Source organism: Hemitrygon akajei, chromosome 17, assembly GCF_048418815.1.
Source record: "Hemitrygon akajei chromosome 17, sHemAka1.3, whole genome shotgun sequence".
NCBI classification, from domain to species: domain Eukaryota; kingdom Metazoa; phylum Chordata; class Chondrichthyes; order Myliobatiformes; family Dasyatidae; genus Hemitrygon; species Hemitrygon akajei.
In genome coordinates, this window is record NC_133140.1 from 10,953,001 (window position 1) to 10,974,435 (window position 21,435).

The 21,435-nt window shown below is 38.6% G+C and overlaps 1 protein-coding gene across 3 annotated transcripts in view; it reads left to right on the forward strand.

Annotated features, from left to right (window-relative positions):
• Positions 1-21,435, forward strand: part of cnot1 (CCR4-NOT transcription complex, subunit 1) — a 229,274-nt gene that overhangs the window by 74,925 nt on the left and 132,914 nt on the right. For all 3 annotated transcript variants that reach the window (XM_073069651.1, XM_073069650.1, XM_073069649.1), the window contains one exon: positions 20,910-21,080. In XM_073069651.1, the coding sequence (XP_072925752.1) occupies positions 20,910-21,080 (171 nt within the window). The remainder of the gene's footprint in view (positions 1-20,909; positions 21,081-21,435) is intronic.

Sequence of the window (21,435 nt, forward strand, 5' to 3'; positions counted from 1 at the left end):
CACAAATGCAGAAGAGAAAAAGTAAACATATAAAACAAAATTTATATTTTAAACAATCTAGGATGCCTAAGACTTGTGCACAATATTATATATATATATACATACAGCTACTCCATCTCTAAAAACCTGAATATTTTCGCCTTCAAAATCTTACCAGCTCATTTTTCATCTGTTGGCAATCTGTTCTTGCAACTTGCCTGCCTGTAGTTCCTTGAAGTCTGACCCTGCCTACTTCACAGTTTGGTACACCTTCAAATTTTATACTATCTGCAAATTTGAAAGACTGTACCTCTACCCTCAAGTGCAAGGTACAAAGGAAACCAGTGATGTTAAAGCCCTACCCTGAGAAATACAGCTGTTCACATCCCTCCAGTTGAAAATCATAACTTTGCTACTATCTGTTTCCTGTAATGTAGCTCTTTGAAGCATCCTCAACACCTACTTTGTCCGTTATCAAATGGCATTTGCAAGTTCCGGGCATTGGTGTTTCCATACCAGATTGTGATGCAGCCAGTTGATATACTGTCTACTACACATCATCAGCACCTTTGATTCAGCCTATGATAGTGGTGTAGTCAGCAAACATAAATATGGCATTGGAGCTGTTCTCTTCCATAGGTATAATGAGGGTAGGGCAGGGGCTAAGCACATAGTGTTGTGGTGTACCTGTGCTGTCGAGGAGATGTTGTTGCCAATCCGAACTGGCTAGGGTCTGCAAGAGAGAAAATAGAGGATCCAATTGCACAAGGAGGTATTGAGACCAAAGTCCAAGAGCTTATTGATTAGTTTTGAGAGGATTATAGTATTGAATGCCATGTAATTGATAGAGAGCATCCTGATGTATGCATCTTTGTTGTCCAGGGTTAAGTGAAGAGCCAATGAGATGGCATCTGCTGTGGACCTGTTGCTCTGGTAGGAAAATTGGAGCAGATCTAAATCACTTCTCAGGCAGGAGCTGATATGTCTCATCACCTACCTCTCAAAACACTTCATCACTGTGGATGTAAGTGCAACTGGACGATAGTGACCACATTCTTCTTGGGCACCGGTATAATTGAAGCCTGCTTGAAGCAGGTGGGTACCTCAGACTGCCGAAGCGAGAGGTTAAAATCTCAGTGAACAGTCCAGCTAGTTGATCAGCACAGGTCTTTAGTACTTGGCCAGGTACTCCAATGTAGTCATACCTAAAAACTTCCCTTGTTCTGGTTGCAGCTTTGTTGCAGTTATTTTCTCCCTGTCAGTGCCTTTGTTGCTACTTCTGCCACCATTAAATTAATTTAATCCTCTCTCCACCCCTTCCTTCACAGCTCCAGTGAAACTCCTTCGAATGTTGGCCCCCTACTATTTCCCAGGAATCGAAAGCCTTCCTTTGCATAACAGACATGTAATTTTATGTATTTCATTTTTATATTGACTATTACAATCAACAGGGGAACAATCCAGATATTGCTATATTTGAGATCCTGTTTATTGCTCTTTTCATTCCCCAAAGCCTGACTGCAGGGTATCATCCCCCTTTCTACCTATGTCTAATCAGTGGTGGAGGTAAAATACTATCCTTGAGCCCTAACTCTGCAACCACAGGCATGCCTCCATTATCAAGAGAATCTCCAATAACTATTGCTTTCTTGACTTTTCATTCCTCTCTTTCTATATTTGGTGCAGTAATTTTACCAATGGGTGTACACTTCAGGGGAAGTCTCCTTACCCTCATCTGCATTCAGAACTTCATACTTGTTTAAAAGCGTTAGGGTTGGGTAGGATGGGTGGCTGGGTTGGTCATCTGAACTGTCTTCTGTTCCTTTCATTTGTACCTTTCTGCCTATACTCTATTGAACTGTGGAATCACCACCTGTGACAGCTATCCTGGAAAATGCAGTCTCACAAGTAGACAACGGCAGTATCATTGGGTATATTTAAAACAGAGTTTGACAGGTACTTAATTAGTCAGGGTGTCAAACGTTATGGGGCGAAGACAGGAGAGTGGGGTTGAAAGGGAAAATAAATCAGCCATGATTGAATGGCGGAGCAGGCCCGATGAGCCAAATAGCCTAATTCTGTTCCTGTGTCTTGTAGTCTTTATGGTTATCGGCAGCTGTTCAAGTTCAGGCCTTGTGCTGAAGCTTGAGCTCTGTACAAGTCCTGCACTTGTTAACCAGGTGTTCCCACATGGCACAGGATAGATATTCCAAGGGACTGAGGCACAGTGACAGTGTTACTGTTAGATTGCTTATTCTTTTAATTCTTGGGATCTTTGAATCAAAATCCCTGATTGAAATAGAGAGGTAAAACCACCAATGCTTACATTTAGCTGTGAAGCTTCATTTGCTGCAAGGCTTCATTTGTTGCATTCCTTATAAATTTGCAGAGGGACCGCTCCCCCTCCCACCTCTTTTTAAATATACTGGAAATTATTTTAAACTCCATACATCACTATCTGGCTTTAAGATGGTCCCATTCAGAAATGTCAATCCATGGCCTCCTCCACTGTTGCAATGAGGCCACATGCAGGGTGGAGGAATAAAACCTTGTATTCCATCGGGGTAACCTTCAACCTGATGGCATAAACAACGATTTCTTGAACTTGTGGTAATTCCCTTCTCTTCTCCTCTCTCTCCCCCCCACCATTCCCATTTTGCCTTCTCACATTATCTCCTTGCCTGCCCATAGTCTCCCTCTGGTGCTTCTTCCCCTTTTTCTTTCTTCCATGGCCTTCTATTCTCTCCAATCAGACTCCCCTTCTGCACCTTGTATCTCTTCTACCAGTCTACTTCCCAACACTACTTTATCCCTTCCCACCTGCCTCAGATTCACCTGTCACCTTGTGTTTCTCTCTCCCCTCCCCCACCTTTAAAATCTACTGCTCATCTTTTTTCTCTCTCCAGTCCTGCTGAAGGGATTCAGCCTGAAATGTCAATTGTACTTTTTTCCATAGATGCTGCCTGGCTTGCTGTTCCTCTAACATTTTGTGTGTTATCATCCTTTTATTCTGACTCGCTCTTACCAATCAGCCAGTGCTAGTAGCTTTCCTGCAATACCATGAGCTCTTAACTTGGTAAGCAGCCTTATGTGTGGCATCTTGTCAAAGTCTTCTGAAAATACAAATATACAACATCCACTGCATTCCTTACTTGTAATTCCTATCTCCAATAGGTTCGTCAGACAAGATTTTCCTTAAGGAAACTGTGCTGATTTTGTCCTATCTTGTCCTGAGTCACCAAGTACTCCATAACCTCGTCCTTAACAATTGACTCCCAAAATCTTCCCCAGCCACTGAGGAAGGCTAAGCAGTCTATCATTTCCTTTCTGCTGTCTCCCTCAGTCCTTAAAAAGTGTAGAAACATTTGCAATTTTCTGGTCCTCCGGAACCATGACGGAGTCCACTGGTTCTTTGAAGATATTACTAATGCCTCTGCAATCTCTACTGCTACCTCTTTCAGAACCCTAGTGTGCGGTTCATCTGATCCAGGTGACTTATGTATCTTTAGGTGTTTCAGCTATTTGAGCATTTTCTCCCTTGTAACAGTAACTACACTCAATTCTCTTCCCTCACACCCTTCAACACCTGGCACCCTGCTAGTGTCTTCAACCTTGTAAACTGTTGCAAAATACTCATTTAGTTCACCTGCCATCTCCTTGTTCCCCGTTATTATTTCTCTGGCCGCATTTTCTAGCGGTCCTATATCTACTCTCATCTCTTTTATTTTTTATATCCTTAAAAAGCCTTTTCTATCCACCTTGATATTGTTTGCTAGCTTCCTTTCATATTTCATCTTTTCTCTCCTAATTCTTTTAGTTGATTTCTATAGGTTTTTAAAAGCTTCTCCTCTATCTTCCCGTTAATGTTTGCTTTGTTATATGACCTCTTTTTTCTTTACATTAGTTTTGAATTCCCTTGTCAGACCTGGTTGGTACTATATTGTCATTTGCGCTTTTCTTTGTTTTTGGAATACATCTATCCTGCACCTTCCTCATTCTCCCCAGAAACACACGCCATTACTGCTCTACTGTCATCCCTACCAACATTTCCTTCCAGTTTACTTTGGCTAACTCCTCTCATACCACTGTAATTTCCTTTACTCAACTGAAATACTACTATGTCAGACTTTATTTTCTCCCTATCAGATTTCAAGTTGAACCTAATCATAATTGTGATCCCTGCCTCCTAAGGACTCCTTTTCCTTATGTTACGTACCCCGTAATGGGTTAAAAAGGACCAGCAGAAATGGACACACCTGGAGTCTGAGTCTTCCATTATAAACTCTATTAGTAACTACGTGATAAAGTAATATAAAACAAGATAAGGTAAACAGGTTAGCAGAGTATATGCATATATAAATGAGTAAATGAAGTTCCCAAGCTTCTCTCAGCTCAGGTGATTAGATGATACAATCTTACGGTGGTATGGTAAGAAGTCAGTTCAGTTCTGGAATTTGAATTGAGTAGAGTTGGGGAGAGAGAGAGAGAGATGTTTTGTCTTCCCAGTGCCGATGCCTCCACGTCGTCCTCCTGCTCCCGAAACTTATTAAAGTCACTGACTGTGACCACAAAAAGGAGTCCGTCTTCTGTAGTGGAGTTATCAACCCAGGCAAGGGTTGGACACACTGATAGCTCTCCACCGGTCACTCCTTTGTCCACACTGTAAGCCAAATCCCCACCTCTGCCATGGGCACACTAAGTTCAACCAGTGTCAGTCTTCCTTGTCTCTCTGGCATGTCTGATTACAAAGCCAACTGACCTTGTATATATCCCACAAGTGCGGAACACCAGCTATCCATCATATAGTACTGCCTTTCAGTTTCCAAGGCAACTCACAGACTTTTTGTGGCTCTCTCTCCCTGAAATAGCACACACTTGTCCGCTCCCCCTCTCTCTCTTTAAAGGAACAGTCCACTTTGGATAATCCTTCAGATCTAGCCACACTTAAAGCTTCCTAATCGTATCCGGTTCATTACATAACACCCGGTCCAGTATAGCTGATTCCCTAGTAGGCACAATGACAAACTGCTCTAAAAAGCTATCGTGTAGGCATTTAACAAATTCACTCTCTCTTGAGATCCATTACCAATCTGATTTTCGCAATCTATCCGCATGTTAAAATCTCCCCTGACTATCTTAACATTGCCCCTTTGACACGCCTTTTTCTATTTCCCATTGTAATCTCTTGTCCACATCCCAGCTACTGTTTGGAGGCCTTTATATAACTGTCATCAGGGTCCTTTTACACTTGCAGTTTCTTAAACTCAATCTGCAAGAAATCAACATCTTCCTATCCTTTGTCACATCTTTCTAATGATCTGAAGTCATTCTTTACCAGCAGAGCCACGCCACCCTCTCTCCTACCTTCCTATCACTCCAATACAATATGCAACAGCTCCCAACCACAACCATCCTTCTGCCACGATTCAGTGATGGCTACAACATCATACACAACATTCTGTAAAGTGCAACAAGATCACCTACCTTATTTCTTATTCTCCGTGCATTGACATAAAACACTGAGTACCTTTTTAATTCTGCATCCCTAATGCACTGATACTCATCCTGCTGGCTACAATTTTGTCCTATTATTTGCCTAACAGTCTAATTACATGCTCTCCTTGATTATTTTTACCATTTGCCCTATCCTGAGTCCCTTTACTCTGCTTGACATCCCTCTGCCCCTCCCCCAAGTTTAGGTACAATCTGTCCCTTTTGTAAGGCCACATATCCCCCAGAGATCCTAATGATCAAAGAACCTGAAGCCCTGTCCCATGTACCAGCTTCTCAGCCACATATTTATCCACCTAATCATCCAGTTTCTACCCTCACTGGCGCGTGGCAGAAGTAGCAATCTAGAAATTACTGTCCCGGAGGTCTTGTTTCTCAGCTTTTTGTCTAGTTTTCTAAATTTTCTCTCCAGAACCCCTTTGCTTTTCCTTCCTATGTCACATCTGGCTGCCACCACCTCCAATCAAAAATGCTGTGGACTCGATCCAAGATGTCATAGTGCCTATCTCCTGGGAGGCAACGTAGCATCTGGGTGCCCCTTTCATGTCCACAGAATCTGCTGTTTTGTTTTAATTTAAGATTTTGTTGTTTTAAAATGCAAAACTGTCTTACAAAATGTGCTGCTTTATGACTTATGCAGCTTACTAAGATTTGGATACCATAATGAGCTAATGCTGTTTAAAAGGAATTTAGGCAACTCATGAACAGATAGGAATTGAGGGATGTAGGCAGGTGTGCAGTTGAAATTGGCATCATGGTCGGTACAGTCATTGTGGGCTGAAGGGATGTTCCTGTGGTGGACTATTCTTTGTTTTATAACATATCAGAGGCATTGTTCATTTAATGATCGTTAAGTCTTGAGTTGTTGATCTACTGAAGGCCAGTCACAGCTTTTTGGAAGTTGGTTTAAACTTTATAGACCACAAGGCTTTGTTTAAATTTTGACTTGCCTGCATATCTAAACATCTGAATCCAGTAGGCAGTTATGGTATGTCCAGCTTCTGCAAGTTAGTTTGTTTCTCTGCTTATTGGAGCTATAGAAAATCAGATTTTAAAAAAACTTGCATTTATATAGTGACTTTGGAATTTGGGCTGTCCAGTGTGTTTTAGAGTTATTTCCCTTGTAGAAATTAAGGGAGTATGTAGATTTACTTATTGCAATACAAAATAGCAGTTCTAAAGTTTTATTTCAGAATATTTTATTTGCTTTTTATTTATTTATTAAATTTTAAGAAAATTACAAAGAATAAATGTAATGATAAAATAGTAAGAGAGAGAAAAAATAATATTAACCCTCCCCCCCATAACCCTCCCTCCCTTAACCCTTGTCTAAAGAAAGAAGAGAAAGATTGCCTGGATATCAGAGGATCCCCACATGCTCCATGGAGTTCAAAATAATTTTAATTTTTATTTTTACTTTCCCCAATTACTTTATAATTTTATCTTCAAAGGACCTATGTATTTAATCCTATCTTTTGTAGGTATGGGAGCCAGATTTTCAAAAATATATCATATTCATTTCTTAGATTGTATGTAATTTTTTCAAGTGGAATACAACTATATATTTCATTATTCCAACGATCCATAGTTAAATATAAATCAGTTTTCCAAGTAACTGCGATAACTTTTGGCTACTGCCAATGCAATTTTTATAAATTTTTTCTGATACTTATTCAATTTAAGTTTCGGTATTCTCCCTTCAATGTCTCCTAATAAAAATAATATTGGACTATGTGGGAGTTGTACTTCAGTAATTTGTTCCAATAAAAGTCTTAGATTTATCCAAAATGATTGAATTTTAAAACAAGACCAAGTAGAATGTAAAAAAGTACCAATTTCTTGATTACATCGAAAACATTGGTCAGACATATTTGAATTTAATCTATTTATTTTCTGTGGTGTTATATATAATTGATGTAAAAAATTATATTGTACGAATCTAAGTCGAACATTTATTGTATTTCTCATACTATCAGAACATAATCTTGACCAGCTTTTTCCATCAATTTTAATATTCAAATCAAATTCCCATTTTTGTCTTGATTTATGAATTCCTGATTTAATTGTCTGTTTTTGAATCAAATTGTACATACAGGATGTAATTTTTTTAATTTTTCCTTTTTGAATTAATATTTCTATTTCACTAGGTTTTGGCATCAACATTGATTGACCCAGCTTTTCTCATAAATAAGCCTTTAATTGAAAATAACAGAAAAGAGTGTTGTTTGATATTTTATATTTATTTTTTAATTGATCAAACGACATCAATATACCTCCTTCAAAACAATCACCTATATATTTAATCCCCTTTTGGAACCAATTATGTAAAAGTTTATTATCCATTGTAAAAGGAATAAGTCTATTTTGAATTAAAGTTCTTTTTGCTAATAAAGATTTCTTTATCTCATCATCTATATTTACCTTATTCCATAAATCAATCAAGTGTCTTAATATAGGAGATTCTTTTTTTTCCCGTATCCATTTGGATTCCCATTTATATATAAAATCTTCTGGTATGTTTTCTCCTATCTTATCTAATTCTATTCTTATCCATGCCGGTTTTTCTTCATCAAAAAAAGACGCAATAAATCTAAGTTGATTTGCTTTATAATAATTCTTAAAATTTGGAAGTTGTAACCCTCCTAAATCAAATTTACATGTCAATTTTTCCAATGATATTCTTGACATCTTTCCAAAGAAATTTCCTTACATATTTATTCAGTTCTTGAAAAAACTTCTGAGGTAATTGTATTGGTAAAGTTTGGAATAAATATTGCAATCTAGGAAATATATCCATTTTTACAGCATTAACTCTACCTATTAATGTTATTGGTAACATCATCCATTCATCAAGATCCTCTTTTATTTTTTTTTAATAATGGCAAATAATTTTGTTTATATAAATTTTTTACATCATTATCAACTCTAATACCTAAATATTTTATCCCATTTATTGACCATCAGAATTGAGTTACTAATCGACATTGATTATAATTTCCTTTGGTAAGGGGTAAAATTTCACTTTTATCCCAATTTACTTTATACCCTGATACTTTCCCATATTCTTCCAATCTAAAAGATAGTCTTTGCAAAGATTGCAATGGGTTTGTTAAATAAATCAAAACATCATCAGCAAATAAATTAATCTTATATTCTTCTTGATTAACTCTAAAGCCCCCAATGTCTGGATCTGTTCTAATTAATTCAGCTAATGGTTCTATTGCCAATACAAATAAAGCAGGTGATAATGGGCAGCCTTGTCTCGTTGACCTCGTTAAGCAAAATGGTGTTGAAATCTGACCATTTGTAACTACCGGTACTTTAGCTTGAGGATTAGTATTTAAGGTTTTAATCCATTGTATAAAAAATTTTCCTAACTCATATTTTTCCAATACCTTAAATAAAAAATCCCGTTCCAATCTATCAAATGCTTTTTCTGCATCCAAAGCAACTGCCACACTCATTTCCTCTCTTTTTTGTGCCAAATGAATTATACTAAGTAACCGGGTTATATTATCCATTGATTGTCTATTTTTAATAAAACCTGTTTGATCCATATGTATTAGCTTTAGAATATTTAGATATTCTATTAGATAAAATTTTTGCTATTATTTTATAATCTGTATTCAACAAAGAAATAGGCCTATATGATGTTGGTTTTAAAGGATATCTATCTTTTTTTGGCAATACAGTTATGATCGCTGTTAAAAAAGATTGTGGGAGTTTATGCATTCTTTCCACTTGATATATTAATTCCATAAAAGGAGGAATTAATAAATCTTTACATTTTTTATAAAATTCAGGAGGAAAACCATCTTCTCCTGGGGATTTATTACTCTGAAGTGATCCTAAAGCTTCTTCAACCTCTTTGAATGTAAAGGGCATATCTATTCCTTTCTGTTCTTCCAAATTTAATTTTGGAAGGGTTATTTGTGATAAACATATCTATCTCAGCAATCTTATTTTGTGATTCTGATTGATATAGTTCAGTATAAAATTTTTAAAGAGTTTCATTAATTTCTAAAGGGTTATAAGTAACCTTATTTACACTTATTCTAATTGCATTTATCGTCTTAGAAGCCTGTTCTGTTTTCAGCTGCCAAGCAAGAATCTTATGTGATCTTTCACCTAATTCATAATATTTCTGTTTAGTTCTCATAATTACTTTTTCTGTACGATATGTCTGGAGTGTATTGTAATTTTTTATTAACAAGTTGTCTTCGTTTTTCTTCTGTCATCTTTGAGATTCTTTTTCTAACTTTATATCTTTTTTCCAATTGATCTATTTCTGCCATGTATTCCTTCTTAATTTTAGATGTATAACTTATAATCTGACCCCTTAAATATGCTTTCATCGCTTCCCATAATACAATTTTATCCTCAACTGAATGTAAATTTATATCCAAAAAAAATTGAATCTGTTTTTTCATAAAATCGCAAAAATTTTGACGTTTTAATAAAATTGAATTAAATCTCCATCTATAGATCGATTCCTCCTTATCCATCATTATCATTGTCATTATCAAGGGGGAATGATCTGACAGTATTCTTGCTTTATATTCCACACTTTTCACTCTATCCTGATTATTTTTTGATAATAAAAAAAAATCAATCCTTGAGTAAGTTTTATGTCTATTTGAATAAAATGAATAGTCTCTTTCTCTTGGATTAATTTTTCTCCATATATCAATCAGATTTAAATCTTTCATTAATGATAGTTAGTTTTATTACTTTTGATGTTGTAGCAACTTTAGTTGACCTATCCAAAACTGGATCTAAACAAAAATTAAAGTCTCCACCTATTAATATTTTATCATGTGCATCAGCCAAGTTCAAAAAAACTTCTTATATGAATTTTGCATCATTTTCATTTGGTGCATAAATGTTCATAAGAGTCCATAATTCTGAAAAAATTTGACAATGTATAATCACATATCTCCCCATAGAATCAATTACTACATTTTGTATTTTAATTGGTAAAGTTTTATTAACCAAAATTGCAACTCCTCTTGATTTTGAATTAAATGAAGCTGCAATGACATTTCCAACCCAATCTCTCTTTAATTTCTTATGTTCTGTTTCTGTTAAATGTGTTTCTTGTAGAAAAGCTATATCTCCTTTCATTTTCTTAATATATATTAAAACTCTTTTTCTTTTCTCAGGTCCATTAAGTCCATTAACATTAAAATTTAAAAAATTAAGTAAATTAATCATTCATAATACCTTGGGAACTCTTTAAAATTCTCCATGTTGCTATGTGTCTCTCCCCAACCATCCAGGCAAAAAAGAAGAAAAATAGAAGAAAGGTAACTAATATATAAGAAACAAAAATAAAATGCCCCCCCACTAATGTTGCGAATAAAAAGAAACACAACATTACCCCCCCCCCCCCCCCCCCCATTTTACGGGTCATGGCAATCGCCATGATTGTACACGTGAAATTTGCAGCCATTGATCAGGAGCTCCTCCAGCTCCCCTGCAAAAAAAAAAGAAAAAAAATATATTAGTGAAGAAAAAAGAAAAGAAAATAATTAATGTCTCTACTCCCAATTAATACTCCTCAACTATTTTTTTTCTTCTTATTCCTTATAAATGTCCGTCAAGTCCAACCTTATTTCAGTCTTCATCATTAGTCCTTTTCATTTCTATAATTCTTTACCCCTCCTCGTGGATATCAGGTAGTTTTTGTACAAATTTCTCCGCTTTCAATGAAAAATCTTCTTTCTTCGTTATCCAGGAAAATTATCAATTTTGCTGGGTAGCTCAATAAAAATGTATAGCCCTTTTCCCATAAAGATTTTTTCACTGGATTAAATTCCTTCCACCTCTTCAGAAGATCGTAACTTATATCTGGATTAAAAAAAAACTCTTTTCCCTTCTATCATCAATGGCCCATTTCTCTTTTTAGCACCTTGAGTAGCTGCCTTCAAGATCATTTCTTTATCTTGGTACCTTAAGCATTTTATCAAAATTGATCTTGGATTTTGATCTTGTTGAGGTTTTGGTCTTAAAGCTCTGTGTGCTCTTTCAATTTCAATTACTTGACTTCCTCCTTTCATTTCCAAAATTTTCGGAATCCATTCTTGGAAGAATTTTATCGGATTTTCTCCCTCTGTACCTTCTATAAGACCAACAATTTTAATATTATTTCGTCTACTAGAATTTTCAAGCGCATCTATTTTTTCCAACATCCATTTTCTTTCTGTTGTCCAGGCAAGATTATTGTCTTCTATCTTATCTATTCTTTCAGTGTTTTCTTCCATTTTTACTTCCATCTCTTTAACTTTATTATCCATCTTATTTTGTTTTTCCACCACATTATCGAGTGTAATCTGCATCCTCCTCATATCTGTTCTTATAGCTTTTAATTCATTCATCATATATATCAGGATATCTCTTATGTCTCCTTTAATCTCCTCCTTTTCCTCCTTCATCTGTGTTTCCCAAAGAATCTGATTCCACTTCCGATTCACTTCCAGCCGTAGTTGGGATTTGTAGTTTTGTTAATATCTGTTCATGCATACTTGTTTCTTTGCGCATGCGTTGTTCTTGCCGTTTCTTCTTAGAGACTGCCGACATTGCCGCAACTTCCTGTCCCGAACCATCAGAAGTGCAATGCACGTCTCCGGGAGGAGATCCAACTTGAGTACGAGGCTTCACCGAAACGGTTAGGCCTTTTTTCCTGCCAACTTGCGCAGTCTTCGAAGTAGTAGCTTTCTTCTGTTTCGGTTTAGGAGCCATATCTAAAAATAATCCTGAGTTGCTTATAAATAGTTACTAGTAGGTATTTGTTAACTCTTCTTCACTTAAACCCTATTTCATTACTTTTTACGAGGGAGCTGGATTCCCAACGTCTCGATCCTACGTCATCATGTGACACCCCCAATATTTTATTTGCTAATGGCATTCCCTTTGTTTCTCATAGAAATAGTAAGCCTGCAGGTCATTAAGGATCGCAGGGGTGTCAAACTCATTTTAGGTCACGGGCCGGATTGGGCAAAATGCGACTTCATGTGGGTTGGATCAGTTGTGCATGCACGCGTACTCCCACAGCTTTTGACGCCTTCGTTTTTTCAGCCTGCTCTCATGTGTCTCAGTCTCTGCTAGAACTGCAATGTTTCACTTTATGAATTTTGTTTCTTATGAAGATTGCCTAGCAAGCATTATTTTTATGATTGGTATTAACTTACAGTCGTAGGCTACAAGACAGTTGTGATGAGAGAGAAAAAATATACAGCAGCAGCCGCAGGCGGCAGGTCTTGTGCTGCTCTGGGTCCTAAAGTCCACCTGCACTGAGACAGGTTAAATGGGACAAATGGGGATGGTCCTGACTGGAAAGGGCGGGGGCGGGGTTCAGGGTGAATCTTGCTAAGAAATATTTAAACCAAATACAAAGTTACACACTCAACACAGTGTTAACGGCAACGACTTAAAATGATGGACGGTGTCGTGATCCGACTTAAAATGGCGGACGGCGTTCTCCTCCCTCCGTTCGTAAGTACGAGCTGTCCATAAGTCGGATGTTCGTAACTCTGGGACTGCCTGTACAATATTTATCCTAACACTTCATTGTCTGAATTGACCTGAGTTTGAACAGACATATATAGTGGCATGCAAAAGTTTGGGCACCCCTGGTCAAAATTTCTGTTATTGTGAATAGTTAGTGAGTAAAAGATGACCTGATTTCCAAAAGGCATAAAGTTAAAGATGACACATTTCTTTAATATTTTAAGCAAGATTACTTTTTTATTTCAATTTTTTAGCGTTTCAAAATAACAAAAAAGGAAAAGGGCCCGAAGCAAAAGTTTGGCCACCCTGCATGGTCAGTACTTAGTAACACCCTCTTTGGCAAGAATCATAGCTTGTAAACGCTTTCTATAGCCAGCTAAGAGTCTCTCAATTCTTGTTTGGGGGAATTTCGCCCATTCTTCCTTGCAAAAGACTTCTAGTTCTGTGAGATTCTTGTGCTGTCTTGCATGCACTGCTCTTTTGAGCTCTATCCACAGATTTTCAATGATGTTTAAGTTGGTGGACTGTGAGGGTCATGGCAAAACTTTTAGCTTGTGCCTCTTGATGTAGTCCATTGTGGGTTTTGTGGTGTGTTTAGGATCATTATCCTGTTGTAGAAGCCATCCTCTTTTCATCTTCAGCTTTTTTTAAACAGACAGTGTGATGTTTGCTTCCAGAATTTGCTGGTATTTAATTGAATTCATTCTTCCCCCTACCAGTGAAATGTTCCTCATGCAACACAAGCCCAAAGCATGATCGATCCACCCCCGTGCTTTAACAGTTGGAGAGGTGTTCTTTCCATGAAATTCTGCACCCTTTTTTCTCCAAACGTACCTTTGCTCATTGTGGCCAAAAAGTTCTATTTTAACTTCATCAGTCCACAGGACTTGTTTCCAAAATGCATCAGGCTTGTTTAAATGCCCCTTGGCAAACTTCTGACATTGAATTATGTGGTGAGGATGCAGGAAAGGTTTTCTTCTGATGACTCTTCCATGAAGGTCATATTTGTGCAGGTGTCGCTGTACAGTAGAACAGTGCACCACCACTCCAGAGTCTGCTAACTCTTCCTGAAGGTCTTCTGAGGTCAAATGGGGGTTTTGATTTGCCTTTCTAGCAATCCTACAGGCAGTTCTCTCAGAAAGTTTTCTTGGTCTTCCAGACCTCAACTTGACCTCCACCATTCCTGTTAACTGCCATTTCTTAATTACATTACGAACTGAGGAAACGGCTACCTGAAAACGCTTTGCTATCTTCTTATAGCCTTCTCCTGCTTTGTGGGCATCATTTATTTTAATTTTCAGAGTTCTAGGCAGCTGCTTAGAGGAGCTCATGGCTGCTGATTGTTGAGACAATGTTTGAGAAGTCAGGGTATTTATAAAGCTTTGAAATTTGCATCACCAGGCCTTTCCTAATGATGACTGTGAACAAGCCATAGCCCTAACAAGCTAATTAAGGTCTGAGACCTTGGTAAAAGTTACCTGAGAGCTCAAATCTCTTGGGGTGCCCAAACTTTTCCATGGTGCTCCTTTCCTTTTTTTCACTCAAGTTCTACAAAACAAAAATAATACACTAATCTTGCTTAAAATGTTGAAAAGAATGTTTCATCTTTATGACTTTTGGAAATCAGTTCATCTTCTACTCACTTAACTATTCACAGTAGCAGAAATTTTGACCAGGGGTGCCCAAACTTTTGCATGACACTGTACAAGGCTGTGGGGAAAAATGTCCGTGTATAAGTGCTGTTTCTAATCTTTAAGAGTAGATTATCAAGACCCAGGAGCATCCGGTTAATGGAGTAGAGGAGTAATTAATAGTACTTGGATATCTTTGGTTTAGTAAAATGAACCCAGCATCAGTAATCACTGATCCTTACCTTTATGATTGAAGATCAGTGATAAAACTTTTGGAAATAGTCAGGCTGAGGACACTGCTGTTAGGGAGTTCTGCTGCGATCTCCTGGGTTAGGATAATTAATTTCTAACAATGGCAACCATTTTGGTTTTGTGTGAGATACAACTCCATACCTCGGAGTTATATTTTCCCTTGATGCTAATTCATGTCAGTTCTGTCTGTTACAGATTTCCTTGAATGCTACTGTTATTTCCTTGATCTTTGGGATGGTCATTCTGGCCTCACCTCCAAATTCAGCTCTGATATTTAGACCAGTGCTTTGATTAGAATAGTTCTGGGCATCAGTGAGGCATATATTGGTGTCCAGGTGAGGCTTGATGGCATTGTTGATGTCACTTCCCATCACTTACTGATAATTGAAAGTGAACTGATTAGGCAATAGTTAGAAAGAGCTGCAGCTCCTTAGGGACCAGGTTAGGGAACTGGAAATGCAGCTTAATGACCTTTGGTCAGGGAAAGTGAGGAGGTGATAGAGCTATAGACAAGTAGTCACACCAGGGCCTTCGGAGGCAGAGAAGTGGGTAACAATCAGGAGAGGGAAGGGCAAGATTCAGATACTAGAGAGAACCCCTGTGGCTGTTTTTTTTAACAATAAGTACTCCTGTTTGAGTATTGTTTGGAGGGGGGGACTGGGGGAATGGAACAGTGGCCGTGCCTCTGGCACAAAATCTGGCCCTGTGGCTCAGAAGGGTAGGGAAAGGAAGAGGGCAGCAGTAGTAGGAGACTATAGTTAGGGAGTCAAACAGGCGATTCTGTGGACACAGGAAAGAAGTACGGATGGTAGTTTGCCTCCCAAGGTGCCAGGGTTCGGGATGCTTCTGATTGTGTCCATGACTTCCTGAAGTGGGAAGGTGTACAGCCAGAGGTCGTGGTACATATTGGTATCACTGACATAGGTGGGAAAAGGGAGGAGGTCCTGAAAACAGACTACAGGGAGTTAGGAAGGAAGTTGAGAAACAGGATCTCAATGGTAGTAATCGCACTTGTGCCGCGTGACAGTGAGTATAGGAATAGAGTGAGGTGGAGGATAAATGTGTTGCTGAGGGATTGGAGCCAGGAGCAAGGATTCAGATTTCTGAAACATAGGGACCTCTTTTGGAGCGGGAGTGACCTGTACAAAAAGGATGGGTTGCACTTGAATCCGAGGGGGACCAATATCCTGACAGGGAGGTTTGCTAAGGTTATCGGGGAGAGTTTAAACAAGAATTGCTGGGAGGGGTTGGGAACAGTACTGAAGAGATGGAGGAAGGGGCAATTGGCTTACAAATCGCAAAAGCTTGGCGACTATGCGAGAGGGAGGATAGGCAGGTGATAGGGAAGGGACATGCTCAGACCAGTGGTTTGAGATGTGTCTATTTTAATGCAAGGAGTATCATGAACAAAGTGGATGAGCTTAGAGGGTGGATCAGTACTTGGAGCTATGATGATGTGGCCATTATAGAGACTTGGATGGCTCAGGAGCAGGAATGGCTAAGTTAGAGTGCCAGGCTTCGGATGTTTCAGAAAGGACAGGGAGGGAGGGGAAAGAGGTGGGGGCATGGCACTGCTGATCAGAGATAGTGTCACAGCTGCAGAAAACTAGCAAATCATGGAGGGATTGTCTACTGAGTCTCTGTCGGTGGAAGTTAGGAACAAGAAGGGGTTAGTAACACGAATGGGTGTTATTTATAGACCACTCAATAGTGACAGGGACATCAAGGAGCAGATAGGGAGACAGATTCTGGAATGGTGCAATAATAACAGGGTTGTCGTGGGAGATTTGAATTTCCCTAATGTTGATTGGCATCTCCCTAGAGCGAGGTGTTTAGATAGGGTGGAGTTTGTTAGGTCTATTCAGGAAGGTTTCCTGACTCAATACAAGAGGAGAGGCTGTACTTGATCTGATATTGGGAAATGAACCTGGTCAGGTGTCAGGACTCTCAGTGGAAGAGCATTTTGGAGATAGCGATCACAGTTCTATCTCCTTCATCAGAGCATTGGAGAGGGATAGGAACAGACAAGTTAGGAAAACATTTAATTGGTGTAAGGGGAAATATAAAGCTATCAGGCAGGAACTTGGAAGCATAAATTGGGAACAGATGTTCCCAGGAAATGTACGGCAGAAATGTGGCAAATGTTCAGGGGATATTTACGTGGTGTTCTACATGAGAATGTTCCAATGAAACATAAAGAGTGGTAGGGTACAGGAACCATGATGAACAAAGGCTGTTGAAAATTTAGTCAAGCCGAAAAGAAAAGCTTAAGAAAGTTTCAAAAAACTAGGTAATGATAGAGATCTAGAAAATGATAAGGCTACCAGGAAGGAGCTTAAGAATGAAATTAGGAGAGACAGAAAGGGCCATGAGAAGGCCTTGGCGAGCAGGATTAAGGAAAACCCCAAGGCATTTTACAAATCTGTCAAAAGCAAGACGATAAGACGAGCGAATAGGTCCAATCAAGTGTGACAGTGGAAAAGTATGTATGGAATCAGAGAAGATAGCAAAGGTACTTAATGAATACTTTGCTTCAGTATTTACTACAGAGAAGGACCTTGGCGATTGTAGGGCTGACTTGCAGTGGACTGAAAAGCTTGAGCATATAGACATTAAGAAAGAAGATGTGCTGGAGCTTTTGGAAAACATCAAGTTGGATAAGTCACCAGGACCGGGCGAGATATACCCCAGGCTACTGTGGGAGGCAAGGGATGAGATTGCTGAGCTTCTGGCAATGATCTTTGCATCATCACCAGGGATGGGAGAGGTTACAGAGGATTGGAGGGTTGCAGATGTTGTTCCTTTATTCAAGAAAGGGAGTAGAGATAGCCCAGGAAATTATAGACCAGTGAGTCTTAATTCAGTGGTTGGTAAGTTAATGGAGAAGATCCAGAGAGGCAGGATTTATGAACATGTGGAGAGGCATAACATGATTAGGAATAGACAGCATGGCTTTGTCAAAGGCAGGTCGTGCCTTACGAGCCAGATTGAAATTGTATTTCTTGAAGATGTGACAACACATTGATGAAGATAGAGTAGTAGATGTAGTGTATATGGATTTCAGCAAGGCATATGATAAGGTATCCCATGCAAGGCTTATTGAGAAAGTAAGGAGGCATAGGATCCAAGGGGACCTTGCTTTGTGGATCCAGAACTGGCTTGCCCACAGAAGGCAAAGAGTGGTTGTAGATGAGTCGTATTTTGCATGGAGGTTGGTGACCAGAGGTGTGCCTCAGGGATCTCTTCTGGGACCTCTTCTCTTTATGATTTTTATAAATGACCTGGATGAGGAAGTGGAGGGATGGGTTAGTAAATTTGCTGATGATACAAAGGTTGGGGGTGTTGTGGATAGTGTGGAGGGCTGTCAGAGGTTACAGCGGTATATTGATAGGATGCGAAACTGGGCTAAGAAGTGGCAGATGGAATTCAACCCAGATAAGTGTGAGATGGTTCATTCTGGTAGGTCAAATATGATGGCAGAATATAGTATTAATGGCAATGTGGAGGATCAGAGGGATCTTGGGGTCCGAGTCCATTGAACACTCAAAGCTGCTGCGCAGGTTGACTGTGGTCAAGAAGGCATATGGAACATTGGCCTTCATCAACTGTGGGATTGAGTTCAACAGCTGAGAGGTAATGTTACATCTGTATAGAACCCTGGTAGGTCCCACTTGGAGTACTGTGCTCAGTTCTGGTCACCTCACTACAGGAAGGATGTGGAAACTATAGAAAGGGTGCAGAGGAGATTTACAAGGATGTTGCCTGGATTGGGAAGCATGCCTTATAAGAATAGGTTGAGTGAACTTGGCCTTTTCTCCTTGGAGTGACAAAGTATGAGAGGTGACCTGATAGAGGTGTATAAGATGACGAGAGGCATTAATCATGTGGATGGTCAGAGGCTTTTTCCCAGAGCTGAAATGGCTAACACGAGAGGGCACATTTTTAAGGTGCTTGGAAGCAGGCAGAGGAAATATCGGGTGTAAGTTTTTTTACGCAGAGAGTGGTGAGTGCGTGGAATGGGCTGCCTGAGACTGTGCTGGAGGCGGATACAATGGGTTTTTTAAGAGACTCCTGGATAAGTACATGGAGCTTAGAAAAATGGAGGGCTGTGGGTAACCCGAGGTAATTTCTAAAGTAAATACATGTTCCGCACAGCATTGTGGGCCGAAGGGTCTGTATTGTGCTGTAGGTTTACTATGTTTCTATGTTTCTAAATCAAAAAAGTACATTTGGAAACCTGAAAGAAAAGCAGAATGCTCAGACTACTGAGCCAGTCAGGCTGCATCAATGGAAAGAGATACAAGGTTGATCTTTGAAGTCACAGGGTTCTAACAAGTGGTCCCCAGCCTCAAATATCGGTGCTCTATCTCTTTCTGACCTGCTTGGCATTTCGGTAACTAGACGGAATGGATTTGTGATCATTATTTAGTAGTATTTTCCATGGGTTGATAGAATGACCACTACTTGATGTATGTAGAAGTTTAAAAAACTTCATATTTGTGCATTTTGGACTTAATTTGATTTAAAACAAAATGATCACCACATTTTTGTATCTCTAGCAGCTACCAAAAGTGAAGAGACAGAGAGCTCAACAAAAAGAGACAAGCAGATAATAAACTATCGTTTGTTTAATTAACAGTAGTGTGCTCTTTCTTTTAAAACTTTACGACTATACAAACTTACTTTGAATTGGGAATAATGCAACAAAATGCAAGTTGAAACTACTATTTCTAAGGCTTGTTAAGTTTGATATTTCCATGTTGTGCAAAACCCTCTTTGGTGATTCTCCAAGCTGCACTTCACCCATCACCACTTTTCTGAAACATTGATGTTAATTTCTTAAGATTAATGTAAGTGTGAAACTGAAGTGTAAAGCTGTTGTTTTGTTTTTTTATCCCTCTGTCCAATAGGAGATATTTCCAAAATGTTAAGGCAAGGAGCAGTATATATATGAAAGCCAATTTATTCTAGAAACAAGAGTCAGAAAAATTAGTTAGATCTGTTCATTGTTTATCTCACAGCTAAGGACCCACTTGGTTAAAATAATAAGAATTGTTTTCCTTGTCAGTTAAATCTTAGAATAAGAGGAAAACGCAGTTAATGATCAAACTTTAGAAGCATGATGTGCAGCTGCACACATCATTCATTACAAAGGACGAATGTGAGAGAAGAAAACATTTAAACAAAACAAAATGTATGAACTGGAAAGGTGCAGAAATTGTGTGAGAACTGAAAATTTGTTATCAATGCGAGCAAAGACTACCTTGAGATCCATTTGTGTGGAAATGAGTTTTAAGTTCTTAGGCATTACAGGAATCAACGAGTTCAAGGCATCTGGGGAAGATGTAAATGAGGGTTGTTAATGACAATGGCAGAACCTGGCAGACAGAAACTGATAAATAATGCAAACTCAATTTACAAAAAAAAAGGAGATTGGTTAACATTTTTTTAATTCAACGTTACCAAAGGAAGAATATTTTAAATTATGCAATGGGGTGTTTGAAATTGTTTGATTATATCCAGGTCTAGATTTTGTACTGTACAAAACTGGAAGTTGATTAAACTATTGAATATTACTGTTTAATTGAGCTTGTAGAAGTGAGCCAAGTTGTGATCTGAACCGTAACGCATCACAGCTCTGTGTGTTTCTGTTTCTGAGTGTTTTAAGTGGGCTGCAAAAAAGGATTAAGGACAGCCAACTTGGGGAATTTTAGTGGAAATGGTATCAGAATGCAACTTATCTACATAGTATGAGAAGAATAGAAGGCTATAGAAAGATGAAATGAGAAGATATGTGCAAGGCGAAACTTACTTCCAGAAAGAGTAATGGGTACAGATTGGGAGGAAAGATATGGATATGGAAATAGATTTTCCTGGATTGCTGTTGCAGTGATTTTGAGCAGATTTGTGGGCAAAATGGCTTTCTTTTTGTTTACTCCAAGCATTCTGATTCAACAATTGCCCTTTACAGGCCATTTGAGGTTGTTTATTTTTTTAAAATAATGGTGATTTTTTTTTCCTCCTTAGAATCCAAACCTGAATTTCAAGGAGGTAACCTATGAGCTGGATCACCCAGGATTCATCCTACGTGACAGCAAAGGCCTGCAAATAGCAGTGTATGGAATCCAGAAAGGGATGGGAATTGAAGTCTTTCCTGTTGATCTCATTTACCGGCCTTGGAAGCACGCAGAAGGACAGGTACAGTCATGAGTTGGAGTTTGCTGGGTGCTATTTAGCAAATAACAGTAGCGCTGGGAATTTTGATTTCTCAGCTAGATGTCCTCTTCATCCCCTTCATTTTCTTCATCATCTTCATTTTCTGAAGATCTCTGGCTTGTTGAGACTTGGCTGTTAATTATATTCCCTCAGATCGTGACCATCCTTGTGAATATATTTGTACTTTTCCCTACTGCATTGAACTGTAACACAAAGAGACTATAATACCACCAGAGGGGGGAAACCCTACATATTTTAGCATTGTCTGAACCACTTTATATTGATTATGCCATGTTGACTTCCCTACTGTGGAGATGGGTGCAAAATTCTGCGTTGA